General features: G+C 36.3%; 1 protein-coding gene across 3 annotated transcripts in view; it reads left to right on the plus strand.

Annotated features, from left to right (window-relative positions):
• LOC109029618 (uncharacterized) overlaps positions 1-25,309 on the plus strand; it is a 98,349-nt gene that overhangs the window by 69,605 nt on the left and 3,435 nt on the right. For all 3 annotated transcript variants that reach the window (XM_019040154.2, XM_072303033.1, XM_072303034.1), the window contains 25 exons: positions 117-221; positions 1,350-1,485; positions 2,262-2,399; positions 3,205-3,390; positions 4,161-4,332; positions 5,088-5,183; positions 6,866-7,047; positions 7,707-7,907; positions 8,608-8,788; positions 9,719-9,927; positions 10,857-11,042; positions 11,896-12,044; positions 12,418-12,556; positions 13,143-13,322; positions 13,499-13,632; positions 13,995-14,154; positions 15,272-15,471; positions 16,494-16,759; positions 17,657-17,877; positions 20,370-20,546; positions 21,475-21,714; positions 22,242-22,409; positions 23,039-23,152; positions 23,690-23,846; positions 24,891-25,062. In XM_019040154.2, the coding sequence (XP_018895699.1) occupies positions 117-221; positions 1,350-1,485; positions 2,262-2,399; positions 3,205-3,390; positions 4,161-4,332; positions 5,088-5,183; positions 6,866-7,047; positions 7,707-7,907; positions 8,608-8,788; positions 9,719-9,927; positions 10,857-11,042; positions 11,896-12,044; positions 12,418-12,556; positions 13,143-13,322; positions 13,499-13,632; positions 13,995-14,154; positions 15,272-15,471; positions 16,494-16,759; positions 17,657-17,877; positions 20,370-20,546; positions 21,475-21,714; positions 22,242-22,409; positions 23,039-23,152; positions 23,690-23,846; positions 24,891-25,036 (4,243 nt within the window). In that variant the 3' untranslated portion in view covers positions 25,037-25,062. The remainder of the gene's footprint in view (positions 1-116; positions 222-1,349; positions 1,486-2,261; positions 2,400-3,204; positions 3,391-4,160; positions 4,333-5,087; positions 5,184-6,865; positions 7,048-7,706; positions 7,908-8,607; positions 8,789-9,718; positions 9,928-10,856; positions 11,043-11,895; positions 12,045-12,417; positions 12,557-13,142; positions 13,323-13,498; positions 13,633-13,994; positions 14,155-15,271; positions 15,472-16,493; positions 16,760-17,656; positions 17,878-20,369; positions 20,547-21,474; positions 21,715-22,241; positions 22,410-23,038; positions 23,153-23,689; positions 23,847-24,890; positions 25,063-25,309) is intronic.

Here is a 25,309-nt window from a genome sequence, read left to right on the forward strand (position 1 = left end):
ATAGAGTTTTTCAGCAATTATCGGATCCTCCCTTATGAATCTCTTTTGTCTAAGAAGCCGCCAATAATTTTTATTCGATGATCTCTTCGTACTAATGCTGCTGTTTTGTCTTCCAGAATTCCAGTGAGTATGCTCCTTGCTCTTGGTGCAACGCATCATCATTTGATCGAGGAAAGGCAAAGGATGAAAGTTGGGCTCATTCTGGAAACAGGCGAAGCCAGGTATTGAATTATATTGATCTTGACGTTTTCAAGGACCTTTGTTCAAATCGTCAACTGTTAAAATTTAGGAAACAGAGCTTTTCAGTCAATAATATTAGTACATACTCATCATCATAATAGCATCCATTCACCAGTGTAAATTGTAACTTATAGGTGTCATCCTTTATCACCATAAAAGTAGAAAGTTACCTACGATCAGATTTGTGTTATCATACCTTAAGCCCTGCATAGACGATCAAATTCCGAACCAATTCCGATCAAAGTAGACATGCTGATGGCTAGTGGTCACCATCTACCATCAAATTTTGACGGGCTGCACTTTTTTGTTCAAAGTAAGATCAGAACGGAGTGCCACCATTCATCATTTTCTGCCACAGGAAAAATTTCTGCCAAGTTTTCATTTTAAAATGAAGCAAATTAATGAGTTTAAGACTGATGACTCCCGACACTTTGATGCTACTTTGATCAGAATTGGTTCGGGAATTTGATCGTCTATCGAGGCCTTTACAAGACCACGCATGAAAGCTATTCTCTGTAGCTATGGCATAAGTCAAACATACACAATCATTTTGAACAAGGAATCAGTGTATAGACATTCCTGAAGAAGGAACAAACTTAAAAGGGTTGCTTAAAGGGGTTGCTTCATGCAAACCCTACGCACCTAGTTCCTCTTAGCATAAATATGCCTAAATAGCGAACCACGATTGAGTTTGTCTTATCGGTTTTAGGTGAGCCTCTGAACCACTTCTGTTAAGAAAGAGTAACAATAAGAGTTCTCTTACCGATAGCAATCGGAGGTGATGAAATTAAGCTGTTGTTATGTGTATATGTATTTTGCGTGCCTTTGCGCAGTACAATCCAAAGACTGACATATGGGGCAACAATGCATTTAACGAGAGCTCTTGCAACTCTGATAAAGCCAGCTGTTTCCGATAGCATAACCTCAATAGGAGCTCTTAGCGGTATCTGTTTAAAATGGTAGCCATAGCCTACCTTCAAGAATTCTTTTGAACACCCCTAACTGTGGAAACTGTATGTGAATATATTTCAAAATGAAGTTCTAATGGTCTGTTTGTCCCTCTTTTTCTTGTGAACTAATTTTTTTGGGACTGATTTTTTTGTCTTCAGAGAGGTTCATCATATGTGTGTCCTTCTGGGTTATGGCGCTGATGCTATTTGTCCTTACCTTGTCTTTGAGATGGCCAAGAGCTTACGAGCAGAGGGTGTTTTGGATAGTACTTTCACAGATAAAGTTTTGTACGAGGTAAGTAATCCTGTTGCCTTCATGATTTCAATCGGAAGTTTTACGACCAAAATTACACAGGGAACAACACCTCACTTGCCCAATTACGTAAAAGTTGAAAAATGACCCTATTGCCTTTCAAATTTGGCCGCCATCTTGGATTTGGGTCACTCCCTTTGACCTAGGAGCTTTTCGGACTTCAGAAATGAAATCTGAGACCAAAATTACATAGAAAATGATACCTTGCATGACACTATAGGAACATTTTAAAATATCGAAATCCCATAGGCCCTTATTATGGCCCTCATTTTGAATTTTCGTCATTTTGGGGGGGGGTGTTCCGGGGTCGGACCGTGGTAAACTTTTTGTACGTTGTTCAGGAGAACCTACTGATGACGTTTACATAGGAAAAAATTGTTATGCAATTTGTTCCGGGTCAAACCGTATTTCTCCCTGACTATTAAAAAAAAAGGTACATACAAGGTATATTTTATATCAAAAATTTTAAGGATAGAAATAAAACCAAATTTTCACAAATGACAATTTGCAAAGATGAATCAAAAGGAAAAAGTAAAAATATATTGATTGGAGCAAGTCACTGTTGCTTATTTTACACATCGACGCAAACTACTGGACAAAAAATCGTTGACGGAATGTCCTGAAACTGAAGCTAAATCAAACAAATCTTTAACTAAAAGATCATTTGACTTATCAGGCTTTCATCGTTTTAGTTCATCCATTGATTTCTGCAATTTTCTATGTGATCGCTTCATCACTCACTGTTTTTTTGTTTCCAGAACTATTCGGATGCCATGGAACGTGGCATTGCCAAAGTGATGGCCAAAATGGGAATTTCCACCTTGCAATCGTACAAAGGAGCCCAAATTTTTGAAGCTGTTGGTCTCTCTGATGAAGTTATTGACAAGTGCTTCAGGGTAAGTTTGAATCATCCCTAACTTTTTTCGGCATCTTGAAAACGTTCTTGGTCAGGAGACTTAAGCAAAAATCTCATCGTTTGGATATCAGAAATAGTCTGGAGACTCGCCAGAAATTCCAGAAATAGCTTTTAATGATTTAATTTTCAATTTGAGTTTTGATTGATCAATTTCTTTCATATCTTTTTCTTAGAAAAGTGTAAATGCTGAGTGTTTTGCAAGTATCCTACTTAAACAGGGTGTCTAGCATCAGAATTTTCCTGGTTTTTCGGATTCCATCAAGCTTTAATCCCGATTTCATCAGGATTTGAGGAAAAATCGGCTGTAAAATCAGGATTTGAGAAAAGTCGGCCGGCCGATCGGTTCAATCCGTTCATTAGCGTGTATTAACATTTTCATTGATTCACACTCGTTTTTAATCTTTAGAACTTAATTTTAGAGTTCTGCGTTCGCATACGCTTATGCAGTTTTAATTTTTCTTCGCAAAAACTCAGGATTTGAAAAACTTATGAGATCAGGATTTAGCAGTCAAAAATCAGGAAAAATCAGGATTTCTCCAGGATTTCCTAAAATGAAAAACGACTAGACACTCTGCTGAAGCTTAGAGATTCACAAGTGTTGATTCATTTTAATGGATAATGAAACGATGAGAATTTTTTTTTTTTGGATTGGGGAGCAATTTGTCTTATAGACATCCTTCAAATTAATTATTTCTATTATCCGCATTCCTCCTATTTTTCATTTCTCTTTTTTTTCTTAATCATAATTTACATTGTACAGGGCTCATGCTGATTTATTTTTCCAGGGTACCCACTCACGTATTGGAGGTGTTACATTTGAAGTCCTGGCTCAAGAAGCTTATGATCGGCATTTCCTCTCTTATTCTGAAAGGACTACTGATATGCTCGTACTCAGGAATCCAGGTACATTCCATTGGCGAAGTGGAGGAGAAAAGCATATCAATGATCCTCTCAGCATTGCTAATTTGCAGGTAAGATGGACAGAAATTTTCTTAATGAATCTCAACATTTTCAAGTTAAAGTATACTCAGCTTAATTAATTTCAGAACTTTCCTATTACTTGATCTCATCTCATTTTAATAGCTGTAAATTTGATCATAAGCGGATTCCGACACTTCAAACGCGAGGAAGGGGGCATCTAGAAGGCCTCTCGTATAGAATTTTCTAAATTTTAAAACATCTGATGTGCAGATTGGGCTAGTTTTGTTATGAATAATTACCAAATAAGCATCCCTTTTTCTTTCTTCCACTCTTTCTTCTTTTATTTCCTCCCTTTTTTTCCTCCTCTTTTTCGGGTGAATAGGAGAGAGGGGGTCCGTCCCTTCCGTGTCCTCTCTAGACCCACTTATAAATTTGATGCAACAAAAAGTGGTTGATTCTTGTCAATTTTATCAGAAGTATATCACCATTTTTCAATCTCTCAAATACTCAAAGTCTCATTTTGAATTTTTTTTTATTGTTCTAATTGGTTTTCATAGTTGGTGTATGACCAAAGAATTTTTCCCTATTTCTCTTTGCACGCACTTCCCCCACAATCTCCTCTTCTTTTTGAAATTTAACTTCATGGTAAAGTTCTATGTTCGCACTAGTTTACAGATCGAAACGTATTTTCTTAATGATAGACCTTTTTTTGTGTTTTGATAAAACTTGGGATAATAAAGGGTCGAGGCCCTTTTACTTGTATTCTTTGCATTAGTAACTACTAAGTTTTTTAATGTAAATATTTTGATTATCTCCACAGGAAGCATCTGTAAGCAACAGCAAAAATGCATATGCCAAGTTCTGTGAATCAACCATGGAGAGTGTAAGAGCATGTACCATCCGCGGGCAACTAGAATTAGTAGTAAATGACAGCCCTATCGATTTAGCCGAAGTCGAACCAGCGAAAGAAATCGTCAAGAGATTTGCTACCGGTGAGATATCTAGATTTCTTTCATTCATCACTAGTCCATTTCAGTCTCATTTCAATCGTCAGCATTTTAACCAGCGGTGTGGGATTCACCAAATTTTAATATTTATTGCTATTAATTGAAATGCAAGTAGGTTTTTATCGTAATTGTAATTTTAATGCAATTGGAAAGCTAATTACTTTAAATTTCCACCTTGTTTGTTTAAATTTGTATCCTTATGATAATAATATCCAGTGGCATCTAGCCGCTAGTAGTACAAAATGTTTTTAACCATGTCAAAAACCTAGTGAAATGCCCAGTGAAAGTACGGTGTAAACCTGTAGATGCACTTGAAATTTTTTTTAGCAAGGTTTTATCTGAGTACAATAGGGCGGAGAACAAAAAAATTTGTCTTTAGTGGAGTTTTAATTTTGCTCAGTTGGAATTCTTCAGTTCGTTTTGGAAGACAAAATTTTTCACTCTGAATTGATCATTTCAGAGATCTGAAAATAATAAATGAATGATTTATCTAAATGGGAGATTATAAAGTAAATTTTGTCAAGTGATGAAGGTGAGGGATTAATCTATTGACTCCTAATTTTTGGTATCATTATAAATTTTGATCTTTATTAATTTTATTTTAATTTTTTTTCTGTCAGAATTTATTTGAAATTATGAATATTTACGAAGAGACCTCATTATCTGAGGTCTCTCTATTAAAATAAAATTCACTATGACAGAGTGAATTTTTAACCTTGCACTTATTAATTTTGTTTTAGGTGCAATGAGTTTTGGTAGTATCTCTTTGGAAGCTCATCAAACTCTAGCTGTTGCCATGAACAAATTGGGTGGAAAATCGAACACCGGAGAAGGAGGTAAGTTTCTTCAGTATTTTCAAAATACAGGGTGAGCGAAAAGTCCCCGACCCCCCCTCTAACTTTTGAACGAATTGAGCTAAGGAAATGAAACTTTGGGAATGTTCCTACCTCAAAGGGGACCATCTTTTGAGGGGGTCAAAATTTTGGTCCTCCCCTCAGGGGGGGACAGGGGCCCCCCAACTTTTTTTTTTCAAATAGCAACCCCTATCTTGTGATATCTCATTCGAAAGAGCATAAAAAACTAAGAATTTTGGCGCAAACCGCAGATCAATATCTCAATTTTTGACCGAGTTATGATAGGTCAAAGGTCAAATTTGACCCATTTTCAAAAAATCATAACTCCGGTTCAAATTATCGTAAAGAAAAAAATAAAACGGGAAAATTTACCAAATTGTGTTCGCTTTTACGTAAAAATTGCAGAAATCACTTCGATTTAATTTTAAGGGGGGGCTCGGACCCCCAAATACGTCAATTCAAAGGTCATTCAATTTTCCCGCGAAATAAGCCAATTTCCTCTGGATTTGCCTCCACATTATCTCAGTAAGGTCAAAATCAGTTCAACATTACGTTGGAAAGTCCCCAAATTTCGGGAAAAGTTAAAAAAACGAAATTTAAGGTGATTAAATTTGACCGTTTAAATTTCGTTTTTTTAACTTTTCCCGAAATTTGGGGACTTGCCAACGTAATGTTGAACTGATTTTGACCTTACTGAGATAATGTGGAGGCAATTCCAGAGGAAATTGGCTTATTTCGTGGGAAAATTGAATGACCTTTGAATTGACGTATTTGGGGGTCCGAGCCCCCCCTTAAAATTAAATCGAAGTGATTTCTGCAATTTTTACGTAAAAGCGAACACAATTTGGTAAATTTTCCCGTTTTATTTTTTTCTTTACGATAATTTGAACCGGAGTTATGATTTTTTGAAAATGGGTCAAATTTGACCTTTGACCTATCATAACTCGGTCAAAAATTGAGATATTGATCTGCGGTTTGCGCCAAAATTCTTAGTTTTTTATGCTCTTTCGAATGAGATATCACAAGATAGGGGTTGCTATTTGAAAAAAAAAAGTTGGGGGGCCCCTGTCCCCCCCTGAGGGGGGGACCAAAATTTTGACCCCCTCAAAAGATGGTCCCCTTTGAGATAGGAACATTCCCAAAGTTTCATTTCCTTAGCTCAATTCGTTCAAAAGTTAGAGGGGGGGTCGGGGACTTTTCGCTCACCCTGTATTTCTTTGATCCGATCAACCTCCTTCAGGTTGGATGCTACGGGAGTCAAAGTCCTCCCTGAGTCAAACATCTTTTTTTAGTTTTGTCGAGCTCTTATTACTCTCCCACTAGGCTCATGATTGACAATACCTCAAATTCTAAGCCAACTGGCATTGTGTATCTCAAGGAATCTCTTTTTTTTCTCTCTCTCGTTTCTACCATTTTTGTACAATTACGACGGGCGCAAAAGAATGCTATCAAAATATCACTTTATCTATCATAGAGGACACAAGGTACATATGATTCCTGTGGTCCAGTTTTTTGTTTTTTCAATATGAAGTTCTTTTAACTTGGGAACCCCACTAAGTCAGAATGAACCCTTAGTCCTGATGTATTCCTACTCTGTGAGGTTAGACTGTATTTTTTTTTTTTTTTTTTAATTTTATCTATTTTATTTCTAAATTCCTTTCCAGGTGAGAATGCTGACCGTTACTTAAATCAAGATCCTGATTACAATCGCCGATCTGCAATTAAACAGGTTGCATCTGGTCGATTTGGTGTTACAAGTTCCTATTTGGCTCATGCTGATGACTTGCAGATTAAAATGGCACAAGGAGCCAAGCCAGGGGAAGGAGGTGAATTACCTGGATACAAGGTTTGTTTTTGGTTTGAAATGTTAGGATTTAATGTAGCATTTGCAATATACCAAAGAATGAAGTTACTTTTTTCCCTTCGTAACCATCTAAACAAGCTTTCACTAAAATGTTTAATCAAAGTTGTATTTTAATGTTTTTCTCAATATGTGACTGTGAGGAGTGAAGGTGATTTTAATGGAGTATAAAAATCAGATCCTGAGATTTCAACAGAAATCTCACGTATGCCTTGAAAAATAAATTGCACACAGTTGAGATCATACTCTGCGTCATCCGTCAGACAGGAATTTCAAGTAGCTTTTTCTAAAATTTATACTTTTTGAACTACGAACTCACACTACCTTAATACTGGTTTGGCGTGACATTTTTGGGCGTTTTCGCGTGAAAATGTTGTGGAACACCCTTCTATACGTTGGTATCAATTACTCAATTTTAAGTCCTGTAGACTGAGTTTTTTTTTGTGTCGACAGTCATGCATTTTGACTATTTTCGGACTACATTTATTTATTTGGATTTATAGAGTATTGTTTCTATCAACAAGATGAAATACAAACTAAGCCCTTCTTCCCATTCAAACTTCCACAACATTTGATCACTTTTTTCTGAATTCTGTATTGATAAGCCGAAATTTATGAATGTTTGTATTCTCCTTTTCCAACAGGTTACCAAGGATATTGCTGCGACACGTCATTCAGTTCCTGGAGTTGGTTTGATCTCTCCACCGCCTCATCACGATATCTACTCAATTGAAGATTTAGCTGAACTCATCTATGATCTCAAATGTGCAAATCCTAATGCTCGAATTTCCGTTAAACTAGTCTCTGAAGTTGGCGTAGGGGTTGTTGCCTCTGGTGTTGCAAAAGTAAGGAACTCTTACTGCCATTTTTTATCCCATCTTCAAGTAAAATATTTTTTTCCCCTTTAATTCCCCACGGGAACATAATTTTATGGTAATTGACATTCAGATTTTTATTGCCTTGTCATAGTAAGCGCATATTCCCTATACAAATTGCAAAATCCTTGTAATTGCACCGATGAATATTAATTTAAACAGCCTGATTAATTGTAATCATGAATGTAAAATATATTTTCACTTAACTTTTCTTCTTTTTTTGAAGGGGAAGAGGGGGGGCTTCTCTGAACTTGCAAAGTAATATTTGTTTGTATTGCTCAAGTTTTTACTTCTGGTCTCTTTTTTAGCGTGAGTCGTCTTTGACCATAATTTACGGTGGCTCACTGTTTGAAACATGGTATGAGGGGCTTGGAGGACAAGGCGCTTAAGTGCAGTTTTGGAAAAAACTTATATATTAATGATTTCCAGTAAAACTAGTCTTATTGCATAACCTGTGAAAAATTTGCAACCAAATTCCAATTTTCAAGCATCAAAAAGTCAGTTTGAACTTTCTTTCCACCATAAGAATCTATATAATTTCAAAACTTCAAGCACGTATTTCTCGAAATAGCAAAAACTGTACTTATGGGCCTTATCCTCCAAGCCCCTCATATATTGTTTGGATTTTTAAAACCATTTTAATCGCAATGAGACTCTTTTCCGTTGTTAGGGCAAAGCTGAGCACATTGTTATTTCTGGTCATGACGGAGGCACTGGTGCCAGCAGCTGGACAGGAATCAAAAGTGCTGGGTTACCATGGGAATTGGGTATCGCTGAAACACACCAGGTCTTGGTATTGAACAACCTCCGCTCCAGGGTCGTGGTCCAAGCTGACGGACAAATCAGAACTGGTATGTAAAGCTATTTTTCATGCTGAAATGCTTTCCTCTCTCTCAAAATGAAATGCTATAAGGGAGCTGAAAACCAATCATATGTCCCCTCTCTTCCATAAAAGTAGAAAATAAACAGCTGCTTGACACAACGAAAGTCATTAGAAATGATGACTTCGCTTTTTTTCAACCATATTTGCATTCTCAGATCCCCTCCTCGATTAAAATTTTGAAATAAGCTGTGTGTTCGTTTTTCAACGAATATTTGGACAGTTTCAAGGAGAAATAACCTAAATGCATTGCCTGATTATCTCTCAGTTTTGGATTTTTTCCTGAAGAAAATTCGGCAACATTTTTAAAGTTTTGTATGAAGGGCAAATTCACTGACAGTTTCAAGGTGTCGGAGCCCTGATTTTAGTTAAGAAAGTAAAATGAGAAATTTGGCAACACAAAATGTATTTAGACTGATACCAGTGTAAGCTGTACAGTAATAGTAAAGACAAATTGCAATGATAATGTTAAAAAAGAGTAATTCATTGTCAAGGAATATCTTCATAATAAAGTATGAAGTCGTGAGATTCTTAATAACAAAGGTCAAGAAATTTTAGAGTTTTTAAAAATTGTACAACTTCATACCAACACGGAAAAAAAAAAGTTGCTGAAGTAACATTCCTGATGTTAAATATCTGGGGTAAATGTTGATATGAACGCAACAATTGAATAACTGTTGATTCAATGTAACTAGGATGATACAATAACAGCTGGAGTGTCTGTAACAACATTCAAGAGGTCTCGCGCAGACTTTTTACATCCAGGATGTTACTTCAGCAACTTTTTTTTCGCGTAGCAAATTGCAATAACTGTTTTATAGACTTTATTCTAACCCTGAAACATAGGCCATACCAGTTCATATACCTGATCATTTATCATCGTCCATTCTTTTCATTTTAGGTTTTGACGTTGTTGTGGCTGCACTGTTGGGCGCAGATGAATTTGGTCTCAGCACAGCTCCACTTATTGTCATGGGCTGTACAATGATGCGTAAGTGTCATCTGAACACTTGCCCAGTTGGAATCGCCACGCAAGATCCTGAACTCCGCAAAAAATTTGCAGGAAAACCAGAACATGTTATTAATTATTTGTTCATGTTGGCAGAAGAGGTAAGTTAGGCAGTTAATCCACTTTAATTCCTGCAGACGGAAAAAATAGGAAAGGAGTATAAATGTTTTTGTCAACGTTAAACATTATGCTACTCAAAAAATAAGCAGTTTTAGGGTGCTCGTAATCAGTTGTTTAATTTTTTTTTATTTACGCGGTACAGTAAATGTATACCACAAGGCAATATCCCTCGTTAATTCATGAAATTTTATGTATAAATGATTCAGTAAAAACAATGATGTACCATTTTTTTCCAAAAACAAATTGACCACTGGATGAGGTGTGAATTTAAGCATTATAATGTATATTAACTCATCAAAACTTACCGTTATACACAATTTGCATGAAGAATATTATTGAAAATAACTCCTATTCAAGATGCTAACGTTTCTCAATGCAAAAATTCAAACTTATTGCACTTAAAAAAACCATAATCTACTGCTTGAGTGAAATGGCTCACTAAACTTTACCATAACAGTCTCTGCAATACGCTGTTTAGACTTTTAATAACGCAGGATGGGGAAGAAACGTCGCTAGATTAAGAAGCCTGCCGAAACCATTTTAGTGCACAATTTGACTCATAGTTTTTCTTAAGAGCCTAGCTCTAACTTTTTCTAACCAGTGCTGAATAAAAATAAAAATACCTTGGTTAGGAGTTAATTTCAGTAATTTTCATCGGACAAATTAAGTTCTATGTCAAGAATTGAAGAAAAAACATATATCAGAACGCCTGAATATGTATCCTGTCTACTAGTTCATTCAGTTAAATGCTTGCAATTTCTCTCAAGATAGCTTTATAATTGATAGTAACTTCTGTGCACGAGAGCATCACTTGGTGGTGGGAAGTGCCAACCTGATGAAATTTGTGTATTTTCTGCTCTTACCTATTTATTTTTCTCCTGATATCTCCTATTCATCGTTTGTATTTTAGGTAAGGACTCACATGGCCCATCTAGGCATAAGAAAATTCCAAGATCTAGTAGGTCGAACAGATCTCTTGCGTCCATCGGATAATGTTGTGAATAATAAAGCAAAGCTGTTGAATCTCAGTCTGATCTTGAAAAACGCTCTTCATCTAAGACCTGGTGTCAATATCGTCGGTGGATCTGAATCTCAGGTATACTGATTTCTTAATCTTCTCATTGAATTCTATAGTTTCAAATTTTGAGGGTAACAGTTTGATTTCTAAATTGGAGATAATGAAGATGGTGCAGTTCAGTGTTAACCATCATGGCATCATAGAGGCATCTGTTTGAGCGTTAAGTCAGCAAAGATTTTTCTGAGCATTGCATCAACAGTTGTTGATGAATGCTAAGCTTCTGTTGACACCATGATCGTTGACATATTAATAATTAATGCAGAGATTGTTGGCATTGTGTTTCGCAATCAGATTAAAAAATCAACTGGTCAGTGCCAAGGGGGGGGGGGGAGGGGTTTGCAGGTTTTCCCAAATAAAATCCCCAAAAAAAACAAGAAAGTTCAAGTAAAAGGTCAAAATATCATCTCTAAGGGAAGGAAAGCTAATGAAAATCCAACAAACTAAAAGCTGACAGTTGAGTTGACGCAACAAGGCAGTGCCTGAAGATGAGTTCAGTCAATCAGCAAACGCTGTTTTCCCCGCCTGGCTACATCATCAGTGCCCACCAAAAATGTCTTTCCAAACGAGTCCCATTTTTGGTATTTTCAAAACGAAACTTCTTTGCCATTTAGGGTTCAAAAAAAATCTGAAAAATTCCCAGAAGCTAAGTTCACTCTGTACTTTCAGAAAATGAATTTAAAAAAGTGGGCGGTGCCACTGACCCATCGTTAAAAATTTGTAACGGATGAAGTAAGAGCTTGTAAAAGGGTAATATTTTTTTTTTTTTAAAAAGAAAAAAATATTATCTTTGCATAACTCCAACATACTTATTTCCTTAGTGGTATTACCTTATCAAAATTAAAATTAAATTTGTATTTTGTTTGTTCTACAGGACTTCCAGTTGGAAAAACGTTTGGACAATGAATTAATAGCACGGGCGCAGCCGGTTTTGGATGGGAAAGAAAAACGAGTGGACATTGAAATGGTTATAAACAATGAGTGCAGAGCTTTTACAAGCACTTTAAGCTACCATATTTCCATGTAAGTACCTCCTAATATATCTCTAGAAGTACACTTTTCAATAATGTGTAAGGTCAGTCTGCATAAAATCTAAACTTTCTCTCTTTTAGGTAGTAGTGTATTAGCTGGTCTTGCTGGTTAACTATTGGAAAACTCTGTTTCGCCCATGCTATTTAGTCATTTTTGATTAAGTGTTCCTACTTCAAATAACATTGGTTAAAATTATCATTAATCTAAGTTGTATTGCTCATTAATCAAGCGTAGTAACTCAATTCAAATATATTTTTGCTGATTAAGTATACTAGTGTAAGAAAAATATCCAAGTCTCTTACGTTTCTTTTTATTATTTAAATTTAATTATTATTTATTAAAATAATGTTTCATTTGTTTACAGGAAATATGGCGAAGAGGGATTACCTCCGAACAGTATTAACATTAAACTCACTGGTCATGCAGGCCAGAGTTTTTGTGCATTTATGACGAAAGGGCTTCATGTAACTCTTGAAGGTGATGCTAATGATTACGTTGGCAAGGTAAGATTCAATTTTACTAGAGCTGTCTCCTGTGCTATAGCATCTTTTCACCATATTTTTCATCCGGTAAATGGGGAAAAAAAAGAAAAAAATCATCAGATCTATATTTTGTACCTTATTGTTCGTTCAATCTGCATTTCGAATTCATTTTTTTTTAATTTATTTTTTTACACTTTTCTTCATTTCTAAAGTTAGATAAAATTGGTTGTCCTAAGAGTGTCCAATTGATTGAGATTTCTCTGGAAATACCTTTACTGACAGTTATATTGATAGTTTTGCTGGGGCAGTTTTTTGCTGCTCACAGAAACACCTACATTCTCTCCTGTGTGGTCAAAAATTGCTTAATTTCTTGCTCCTAAGCAACATACAACAGAAATCATGCGCTTAAATTGGGCCTCAAGTGCAAATTTGTATCTCAAAGATCTGAATTCATTAATGTTCCTTGCAAATTGAGCAGGGATTAATCACACCATTCGGAATGTTTGTCAACCTGGCAATGTTCACTCTGGAAAAATGAGTACCAGCCGAATTTTTCTATCAAAGCCTGCTGTTACATTGGTAAATTTTTGTTGCTGTCGTCTTTTAGGGTCTGTCAGGAGGTGAAGTGATTATTTATCCACCCAAATCTTCAACCTTTGACTCAGTGAAGAATGTCATTGTTGGAAACGTTTGTCTGTACGGTGCAACATCTGGTAAAGCTTTCTTCCGTGGCATTGCAGCTGAAAGATTCTCAGTCAGAAATTCTGGAGCTATTGCTGTTGTTGAAGTAAGTCTTCGATATTTAAATAATTTTTTTTTTTTTAGCAAATTTACGATCTCTCTTTGAACAAGACTGCGTTTCGATTTTTACCAACGTTTTAAGTACTGTACATTGATGTTGTTGTTGGAGCTCTCATTCAAATTTAATTATTCTTACCTAATGGTTTATTTTAAATATTTTAGGGTGTTGGTGATCATGGCTGTGAATATATGACAGGAGGTTGTACTGTAATATTGGGTCTTACTGGTCGAAATTTTGCTGCTGGTATGTCAGGCGGTATTGCGTATGTTCTAGATGTGGATGGTTCCTTTAGAGGGTGAGTAAAATTGTCACCTCTTTTCACGTAAGACCTCGCTGCTAGAAAGTAACAGCATATAATATTAGAGATTGCCCCAGGATTATAGAACTTCTTTCTATGCATTTATTAAGATTTTCAAAAGTTTATACTGTCTCAAAATATACAATTAGGTTCCATTAATTGTGCTTAACCACCCTTTTGCACCAATCACAATTTTAAATGCCCGAAGCGCAGTATGAGCACTCGTAATCTGTGTAAGTTCGTTTCCGCCCTTGTGAAGTTACAGAAAATTAAAATTTACCGAGAATGGCGGCTGGGAGTTTTAATAATTACGAATCTGAATTCAAGTCTTACTCACAAAATTTGTGTAAATTTTTCAGAAAATGCAACCCTGAGATGGTTGAACTGCTTCCACTTGAGCTTCAAGAAGATTTAGATTATGTCAAGTCACTTTTGATCGAGTTCCATGAGAAAACAGGATCTGAGATAGCAAAGGAGTTGGTGTCTGTATGGCCAGAGCCTGCTAAGAAATTCATCAAGGTAAGAACATAAAGATATTAAATCCTCACTTGAGCAGCGTAATGAAGGTATGACATTTAAGCCGCGCAATGTGTACTACCAATGTTGGCAACTTACAATCTGCCTAAATGAAATCAAACAGGCCTAGCGCTTGAAGCAAGGAAGTCAACACTGCAAGCCTCATACTGATAATTTGCTCTCATTCGTTGATTTGATCATCAACAAGTGTGGCCCTGACTAGAACACTGCTCATCGAGCTTCTTAAGTGCTGTACTTTAAGGCCATCACATTTCAATCTGTCCATGAAACTGTAGATGCTTTTAGCATCCATTAGTGTTACTGGCTGTTCAAAATTAACGAATTACAATTACGCCATAAAACATAGCCATGTCACAACATACAAAATTGAACAAGAAGCTACCACCAGTTTTTAAAGCAAGAAATTTAGTCTCTAAGTTTTTATAGGTCGTTAGATGAGAAGTAGTCAGTGGGTTTAGTTAGTTCCGCAGATGTTTGACTCATCCCACCATTCAGGCCATAAGAGTGTGATCTGTGAGAGATGCAGCTGCAAATTTCTATTTTTCTTTATTACTTGTGAAATTGGCATCAAATGAGATATTTTATTCTGAGCTGAGTCTTGTCTTAGTAAATATTGGTTTTGTTGTGATGCTTGCGGTGTAGACCTCTACTGAGGTTAAAAATGCGGTGAACATGTTATATGCTCATTTGTTTTTGTTTTGTGCATGTAAGGCTAAGAAATCATGCCAAAAAAGGGCAGATTTTTACAGTTGCAGACTACTGTTACCAGTAATTGCGGCAACTTTAGTATGCCTTCTTTGTTGTGTCTATAATAGTACTTTATGATAAGTTCTATGGTAGGCTTGTAGATTATGCTCTCACCGCATCATAGCAAAAAATGCTAAGTGAAAAATATACTAAATAGAAAATATGCAAGAGAAAATATCAGTCACTCCTACTGTCATGACTTGTCAATAAAATCTTGTTGTTAAAACCAGCTTGGAAGGGATAAAAAATTTGGTATCAATCATTTCAATCGCAACCTTGCAACATCTTTCTCACACAATGGCTTATAAAAGTTGGCTCTTTTTCATAATTTCCTTTTTTCTTCGCGTGTCAGGTGTTCCCGTATGAATATCAACGAGCACTACGACAGCTTGCGGAGGAGGCAGCTGCTGAGAAAAAGGTAGAAGATATCCCGCCCGCCTCACCCACTCCTACCCCTCCTCCTGTTTCGGAACAAACTGTGCGTGACATCGAAGAAACGGTCTATGACACAGCTTTAGCGACAAAGAAAGAAAAGATCCTGGACAAAACACGGTATTTGTCATTTTCACTCTTTTCCTTGTTTTATCTGGTCAGTAACTGCCTATTACACTGAAGTCCTTATCCTCACATTGAAAGTCTTAAAGTTATCATTTTTATTTGCTATCATTGCTCCGAATACCTGGGTGGCAGCAATAGTCAGCGAGTGGCCACCTTTAAGTGACAGGGTGTTTACATAAGTAAAAAGCAAACAATATCAGGAAATTTCATGTAACCTGGAAAATATCAAGAAAATCGGTCATGGATCAGGAAATTCTAAGCATTTTTCAACTACATACATGCAGTTTAGCTCATGCTAAAGTGAAGCATTCATTCAATTCATAAAATATGTTGGTATGTACAATCAAATGAGTGTCGATTTATTCACCCAAAAAATAAGGAAATTTCATTTTAAATATGAGGATTATCCGAAGCGAAATTTTAGTAGACACCCTGGCAGATCCCTAACGGACATACGTTGCTGTCAGCTGAATTCCCTTGAGAATTTGAAACAATAATTTTACTTCCTTTAAAATTCTCTAGTCAAATACGAGGTAACGAAAAAATCTTGGTCTGCATTAAAAATTGATAAAGTTGGATTCAAGTCTGTAGTTTCAACAGGGCATTTTTGGTAAATTTTATACCGATGGTCAAAGTGCTAAACTATGTATCTCCTTCGCTGTGTTTCAAAATCTTTACTCCTATTTTATTTTTTTGTAGAGAAACAAGCAATCATTATAGCTTGAAATTTGTGCAGAATATTCCTCTAACCGAGAAGAATAATCAAGGAAGATTTCAAGAAATTACGTCAACTACTAGTTTTCCAAAGAAAAAATAAGGTATGACAGGAAGTCTGCAGCGTCACAGACAAAGATACGTGGTTTTGTACTTTGGCCATCGATATATGATCTTCGGCCATTGATTGTGTTCATTAAGTATGCTATATATATTTCTCCACATAGATGTTCTGTTCGTGTTCAATTCAACTACTAAAATAAATTAGAAGCACTGACATCTTTTTTTTTTTTTTTTTACAGTGGCTTTTTGAAGTATGGAAGAGAGACTGGTCCATACCGACCAGCAGAGAAGAGACTTAAAGATTGGGATGAAGTGTACAATTTCCAGCATGTTCGTAAAGGATTGCGAGTACAAGCTGCACGTTGCATGGAGTGCGGTGTACCTTTCTGCCAGTCTTCTCATGGTTGTCCGCTCGGCAATATTATCCCCAAATGGAATGATCTCGTATTTCAGAATAACTGGAGTGAAGCTCTCAATCAGTTACTGCAAACCAATAACTTTCCTGGTATGTTTTTCATCATGCTTTCAATTTAGTTCCCTAGTTTCTATCATAAAGCAGTTTCTGTAGGTAGAGCAATTTCATTACTTGTTTCAAAACTCGCTCGACTCAAGGGGGATAAAAAGAAAAAAAAACTTAATCCAAAAACTTGAGCCAAAAATTTTCGGTAAAAGGAATTTTTTTTTGCAGATTTTAGAAAGTCTCCAAAATTGGTAAAATTAAGTGAATGTACATCGTAATCGTAGATATTTATGTAATCCAGCAATTCTATTTACTAAATGGTTTACTGTTCACAACTACTCAGAAATTATTTTTTCCATCACAAGGCTTTTAAATTTTTAAAGGGCATTACTTGTCACACCCCCTGATAACCCCCTGATAACCTGTGGGAAGACCGAGCTTTGTGGCGATTAGGTGTCGCAAAGCGCCAAAGAGCGCTATAACAGCAACTCGTATGTATGAATTACTTGTCACAACATTCACTTAGGTAGCAGAGAATTGGACTACATTTTGCGATTTGAACTACAATTTCTGGCTTGGTTCAGAAACAATGTGTGTATCATTAGCTTCCCTATGCACATGTGTTTTTACAAATGAGTAAGAAATTGTAGTTCTGAATTGCAAAATGCAGTTCAATTGAGGTATTGAAAAAAGAAAAATCACCATATTACGACATCCATGAAGTTTTCTGAGATCGTCTTGCAACCTCTTAACTATTTTCTCCGAAGCTCTTAACAAGTCCTCGAGAGTCCTAGATTTTAGATTCAAAAAGCTGTCTTGAACCACATTTTTCGATCATTCTTTTTTTTCCTACATGTAATCATCCTAGATTAAAATAATTTGTCTCTGATTTATATCATATCCTATCAAATTACACTTTAATGTACTTGTATTTATGTTTAGAATTCACCGGGCGTGTTTGTCCTGCACCATGTGAAGGAGCTTGTGTACTGGGAATAAATGCTCCAGCAGTTACCATCAAAAATATTGAGTGTGCCATCATTGATAACGCTTTTGAACAAGGTTGGATAAAGCCGGAGAAGCCCACATTCAAGACCGGCAAGAAAGTTGCGGTCGTAGGTTCTGGTCCAGCTGGTCTTGGCGCTGCTCATCAATTGAATAAGGTAGCACATTTTCATTTAACTTTATATTCTCTCTTATAATAACGAAAGAACTGGTCGGATAAGTAATTTTTTTAGAACTCCATTGGAAAGTATTAAGTGGACTAAACTCGTGTTTTTTTTTTTTTTTTTTTTTTTTTTTGATGACAGTTACTTGGAAAAACTTACATTAAGTAGAAGAGAATTTTTTTTAAAATTATACATACTAAAGTATATATATGTACATATTCTTACCCTTTTGGGTTCATAAAGTTACAGAAATTTTATTTTCTTATGTAAAATATATCTACCGGGTGTCCGTAAAGTAACTGAAAAGTGGGTATAATTTTTGAACAAAAAAAGATAGAAGGTCGCGGTTTGTGGCATTCTTCATCATCCAGAGGGGGAAATTTTTCGATGGGGGGTTTTTCTTGGTGGACCCCCCTGGGGGGCCCCAAGGGGGGGCAACTTTCAAAATTCAAATAGCAACCCCCATTTTTTTAGACATGGTTAAAAAGAACTTAAAAAGACAAGGAAAATGACGCAAATAAAATTAAAATCGGTTCACTCGTTCAAAAGTTACAGCCGGTCAAAATTTTAAATTGACCACTTTTCAAAAAATCACCGTTGAGCTCCCAATTACCGAAAAAACAAAAACAAACCTGGAATGAAAAGTTTGAAAAGTGCCCTTTAAGGCAAGGAAAAACAACTGACGTTGTCACAAGTTTGGATGGCATTGTTTCAAAATAAAATTTCGGAAAATTCAACATGGCGGCAAATTTGAGGAAACGCGAATAATGAAAATTCCAGAAACTGTTATCTTTCAAATACCCTCTAGTTTAAGGAAATCAATGGTATCAACTTTTTTCCTTTATTTGGCCAAGTAAGAGCAATAATTTGCTGACTTGAAAGTTGTCAAGCGGGACCCCTTCAATCGTTGGAGTATGCGACATCACATGCACAGGATTAAGTGTGCTGTCAAAAAATGAAGCCGATGTGAAAAAGCGCTCCTCCTTTGGGATGCTTTAGAAATGTTCAAGGTCCTCATCCTCAAAAAAGAAGAAAAGAGAAATTAAGCAATTTTTACCCACAAACTTGGTGAGCCAAAAAAAACATGGTATATCCTGATGGGGTAGGGGCGGTTGACATTTTTGACATTTCTCTATCTGAAAATTGAAAACGCAAGAATAATTGTGATTCTCTAATTCCTGGCACTCCAAGTTGGCAAGAAGGATATCTGCTACGCTTTCAATTCCGAAAACGCCGTTCTACTCTTGATTATTATCTGAGTTGAGATTATCTTATTGACAGCCTCAACCTCACGATTTGAGGAACCGATATTTTAGGTAATATCTGATGCAATATCTGATCGGTAACACTATTTACGAATCTGAAATCAGTATGCTAAGTTCTCTTGATCATACTGCGTTCTGATTTAGTTGGCAATTACTATTGTAAATTTACTATTGTTTGCAGCAAAATGAAGATCACTTTGAACATTTGACGGAATAACAGAGCATCAGGTATAAGAACTTCCACTTTAAAAAATAATAATAATAAAACAATTGCTCAATTTTTCTTTTCTTCTTTTTTGAGGATGAGGACCTTGAACATTTCTAAAGCATCCCAAAGGAGGAGCGCTTTTTCACATCGGCTTCATTTTTTGACAGCACACTTAATCCTGTGCATGTGATGTCGCATACTCCAACGATTGAAGGGGTCCCGCTTGACAACTTTCAAGTCAGCAAATTATTGCTCTTACTTGGCCAAATAAAGGAAAAAAAGTTGATACCATTGATTTCCTTAAACTAGAGGGTATTTGAAAGATAACAGTTTCTGGAATTTTCATTATTCGCGTTTCCTCAAATTTGCCGCCATGTTGAATTTTCCGAAATTTTATTTTGAAACAATGCCATCCAAACTTGTGACAACGTCAGTTGTTTTTCCTTGCCTTAAAGGGCACTTTTCAAACTTTTCATTCCAGGTTTGTTTTTGTTTTTTCGGTAATTGGGAGCTCAACGGTGATTTTTTGAAAAGTGGTCAATTTAAAATTTTGACCGGCTGTAACTTTTGAACGAGTGAACCGATTTTAATTTTATTTGCGTCATTTTCCTTGTCTTTTTAAGTTCTTTTTAACCATGTCTAAAAAAATGGGGGTTGCTATTTGAATTTTGAAAGTTGCCCCCCCTTGGGGCCCCCCAGGGGGGTCCACCAAGAAAAACCCCCCATCGAAAAATTTCCCCCTCTGGATGATGAAGAATGCCACAAACCGCGACCTTCTATCTTTTTTTGTTCAAAAATTATACCCACTTTTCAGTTACTTTATGGACACCCGGTATATCATATTCAGTATTTATAATTTTAAAAGTGTATTTAAATTAAAAATCTAAAAATTACATGGATGTTAAACAATGATTTAGTTGACCAAGGTGTGTACATATGTCGTTCCTCGCCCATTTTCAAATTTTTATGATAATATTTCAATAGCACTAAACGAGCTGTGAATTGTTTCGCAGGCAGGGCACCAAGTCACTGTTTTTGAGAGGAATGACCGCGCCGGTGGATTATTACAGTATGGAATCCCAACAATGAAATTGTCAAAGGAAGTTGTTCAACGTAGAGTCAAATTACTTGCCGATGAAGGCATCAATTTCCAAACTAATGTCAATGTTGGCAAAGATATAGCTGCTAAGGTAAGTGAATTTAACCAACACTATCTATTACAAGTGTTAAAAGTCAGTAGAAGTAATTAACTCGCCCGCAGTCAACTTGCTTGTCTTATGGCCAGTGGCGCTGTTTCTTAGCCGCCTGAAAGATCATGTATAAATGGCACTATGCAGGGAAAGTATTATCTGTTCTCCTGCGCAATAACCTATGGTATCTGCTGGTTTATTACAAAACTATTTGTAAAATACTCCACATGAGTGCAATGAAGAGGCAGCTTATAATGCTGCAAACTCAAGGAGAAATCCAATATTGACGTGAAATTGTAAAAATGGGTAAATCTGTCACGGTGTTTCGAAATTTCCGTTTCTAATCTAGTTTTTAAACGAAGATCAAACCAACACCATGGCTTAAAGTTTTCACAGAATACACTTTATAAGGAAAAGAAAAATTACTGAAATTTTCAACAAATGACATTCAGTAGTTTTTCATGTAGAAAACAAAGTATGACAGGAAGTCTGCAACGTCACAAATTGAAATATGCATTTCTGCAGTTTCACCATCAATATTTTTTTCTAAAAGTAATTTTTGAGGTGCTTCACAGTGGGAGGAGCCACTGGAATAAAGAATTGGACGTGAATTTTTTTGCTTTAAAACTGAAAATTGTACAAATAAACCAATGGGACTATTATCAAACGTCTAAGTAAATTATTAACGGAGGTACAAGCTTTTAAAGTTTCCAAGTCATGTCCGACCTTTTTACACTATGCACCCTATTTTACCTTTTTTCTACTCCCAACTCAACTGTGTGTCGATGGATTTCTAATAACATGCAGTAGAAATCGTGAATGACAACATTTGTTATAACAACATATAGGCTCTAAAGACTAGAATCCCAAGATTCTGGCACAAATCTTCCAAGAGAAATGTATTCATGATGTTTAACTGATGTTTCAGGAATTGTACGAGGAGTACGATGCATTGTTGCTCTGCACAGGAGCAACTCTTCCAAGAGACTTGCCAATACCAGGTCGACAACTCGAAGGTATTCATTTCGCAATGAACTTCTTGGAAACCTGGCAGAAAAAACAAATGGGCAACGAATTAACATCTCTTATTTTAGCCAAGGACAAGAATGTAGTTGTGATTGGAGGTGGTGACACCGGCTGTGATTGTATTGCAACCTCCTTAAGACAGGTATCCAATTTGGTCTGCATTTTCTATTTTTTCTTCTGTATTTGTGATGAGACATGATCAACAAGAGCTTTGGTCTATTTTGTAAGGTATAATATAATTTGGGGAGAGATGGTCAAAAAACCCTCAAGTTAGCGTTACATATTTTATGTTTGGCCTCTAATGTATGGATGGCAAAAGTTAGGCTTCGGAAAATATGGTTCCTTGGCCATGAATCGAATCCAATCAAATAAAAAAAAAAAGTTGAATATAGAATTGAACTGAAATTTTTACGTAATTTGATCAGAAACACCCCTTTGTTTTTCAAGTTAAAGCAAACTTTTTTAAAGTTGTTTTACTTAATATTATAAATAATCTTTTATCTTGTAGCTGGATACATCTTACTCTATAGTATAAAATCATAAGGGTACTGCTTGAAGCTGAGAGTGTCTCGCTAAACATGTCACAAACCGGTTTCTCCTGTCCCCATCAAGTGTGACAGTAGTGTGAAAATGCTTCAATTTTTAATAAAAACATTTCTATTGTTCCAGGGCGCTAAATCCATAACAACGTTTGAAATTCTCCCGCAGCCCCCACCGGGACGTGGTCGTGATAATCCTTGGCCACAGTATCCAAGAGTGTTTAAAGTGGACTACGGTCATGAGGAAGTAAAAGTCAAACATGGTGATGACCCGCGCAAATATAGTGTTCTCAGCAAGGTAAGCAGAGTTTAGATTTCTCTCTTGCAATCCTTTAAATTTAAATGTGCATTGGCGTCCATGTATTCCCCCCCCCCCCCCCCCCCTTTGAAATGCAGCCAAGATCAAAGCTTCGTTAATGTGATTACTGAAGAGATGAAGTACAAAAACTGCCAGATGGCATCTTGAACTGAATTCTCAGCCCTCTAAGGATGACTTAGAACCTAGAAGGTTTAAGAAATGACTGTCTGTGGTGTTAAATAAATTCAATAGTATCCAGTTACAATACATAAAATTTCTAAGAAAGTGCTGATAAATTTTCACAGCCATTGAACTTCTTAATTGTTGAAAGGTAAATTATCTTTTATATGAGTTTTGTCGGCAACTGCCCATGTGTCTGACATTTTCGTCCCTAAATTACAAGTAGCGCCGATCACTTGCTGCATCAGGAAAGATGGGAGAAGAAGACATGGTCTTATGATGGGAAGGGGCACCAAAAGTTGGTAAAAGTATCTCAAATAATTTATAAGAGCACAGTCCTCTAGTCATAATCAGGGTGAAAAAATGAAAAATCTGATCCTAAATGTTTTCGAACTCTAAGTGAGGCATTGTAAAAATACTTATGAATCTCTCTCTCTTTTTTTTAAAAGGAATTTTTGGATGATGGCAATGGTCATGTGGCTGGTATTAAAACAGTACAAGTTAGCTGGACGAAAGATGAGGTCGGCAGATGGAAAATGGAAGAAGTTCCTAACTCAGAAAAGGTTGGTGTTTCGTTAATGTTGTTAGTTACTTATGTCCTTCGCTGAAAAGCATCTCATGACAAACCAGAAGTTAAGAATATGAAATTTTTTGTCTATACCTGCGTAGAATACTCAACTGCAGACAGAGCAATCCAGTATACCCCTCAGATTTTCTTAGTAACCAGGGTTTTATCCATCTAGACCATGTAAATAATTTTCGTCTTGATGGCAAAATCCTCAGCTGTCTACTGTTCGGGTCATCTTAGTTTTGGTAAACTTAGCAGGCTGAGAGGATCTCACACATCCGGTTTGTTATGAAATTGCAATATCTTGGCCATTTTGTATGGTTTTTTATGAACCTTACAAATAACTCTGCTGAATGATTCAACACGCCTCTCTGTTGCTTCACGTCAAGGTGGTGCATTGGCAAAATATCTTGCCCAGCTGTTTTGCCGTAGCATCATTTTATAGAATATTTACAAAGTCCAGTCGCCCTTTAAACTTCAAGGAAGAGTTTTAATTCTGTGTTTTTAAATAAAAACATTCCTTTTTTTCCAGGTCTACAAGTGCGAATTAGTATTACTTGCCATGGGTTTCTTAGGCCCAGAGCATTATATAGCTTCCGAGTTGGAATTGGAGTTGGATCCTCGCTCAAACTATCAAACTCCCAGCGGGAAATTCACTACAAGTCTGCCCAAAGTTTATGCAGCTGGAGGTAGGCTCTATTAAAAATTCTGACACCTTTTCATCTCAGTTTCATCTGATACTGATAACTTGGTGCTTTTTTGTCTCCGGGTATCATAAGGTTATGGTGTCATTTTTATCTGATGTTGGTCAGTAACGTACCCAATTAGCATGTTCCCTGCCCAAATCTCTGCCTATGTGTTCTCATGAGGCCAAGGAATCTTAAGAAGAAAGGTGAATGTGATGGTTCTAATCTGGATACCATCTTTTGATTGTGGCAGTGCATTTCGTAATTTGTTCCATGGTTGACTCGCAGTAGCATTCTTGCTTATCAACAGCACAGTGAAAACAAGCTACTAAAACTAGCCTTAACCGCAGGATGACTTAGACCTCGTCTTCACAGGACGTTTTCATGAGATTTTTTCCAGGGTTGAATAGCAAGAATGAAACTTTTGGGATTTTTTTGTAGTTACCGCCTCCACGGGACGAGACTCTAATGTTCCTGTGACAAGTTTAATCGGGAAGATAAAATAAAGTAAAAGATAAGATTAAAATAAAGGCAAGATATAATAAGATTAAAATCAAGTATGTAATTAGAATTAAGATAATAATTAAACGCAGCGAACTAGCAAACAAATTATGTAAATTAAACTGAGATGAACAAGAAAGTAAGCAACAAAATATCTCACAGTTCGCTTTCACTCCTTCTTTCTCTCTTGGTAAGTTTTGTATGTCTAAAAGGACCCTCCTTGGTACTGCGTTTAATTTTGAAATGTCAGTCAATATTTATCTCTACTTCCCAAGTGAAACTTGTCTGTGACAAATCTTGTGAAGATCACTTCTCAAGTAGAAAAGGCCATACAAAAGAAAAGTCACTATCACTAGTTTGGGCTAATCCAATTCAAAATTTACCAAAAGGTCCCATGATTTTTGGCCTGTAATGTGGTTATATTGGGGCTGAATGGAGGAGATAAGCAGAGAAGTCTTTCCAATACTAGCTACAGAAGGTAAAGAAGAAGAAAATGAAAAATATCTCCGTAAAAATTATCCTTACTTTGATTTTATTTTTTTGCAGATTGCAGAAGAGGACAGTCACTGGTGGTGTGGGCCATCGCTGAAGGTCGACAAGCAGCTAGAGAAATAGATGCGCATTTGATGGGAATTTCCACATTACCTGGTCCAGGAGGAGTCATAACGCCTTTGAGCACTCAGAAAGGATAAACTGATGATCAGATATGAAACTGATTGTAAGTCTCCTTCATTTGCTAATTACTTTCTGCTGACTATTTTGACGCAAAATTCAGTATGTTGACTTCCAATGAAATATGATAGTCATTTTTAAAACAAAGATCATAATACTGTGTTAGGAATATGATTCTGGTACATGTCCAGGTGTCTATTAGTCTGGAAATAGTACTGATTTTACAAGGACGGTTGGAAAGTACTGAGAAAGTGCGGAAATTCCGCAGAAAGGGCCGTAATTTTTTCCTTCTC

The sequence above is a fragment of the Bemisia tabaci genome, chromosome 7 (genome assembly GCF_918797505.1).
Source record: "Bemisia tabaci chromosome 7, PGI_BMITA_v3".
NCBI lineage: Eukaryota > Metazoa > Arthropoda > Insecta > Hemiptera > Aleyrodidae > Bemisia > Bemisia tabaci.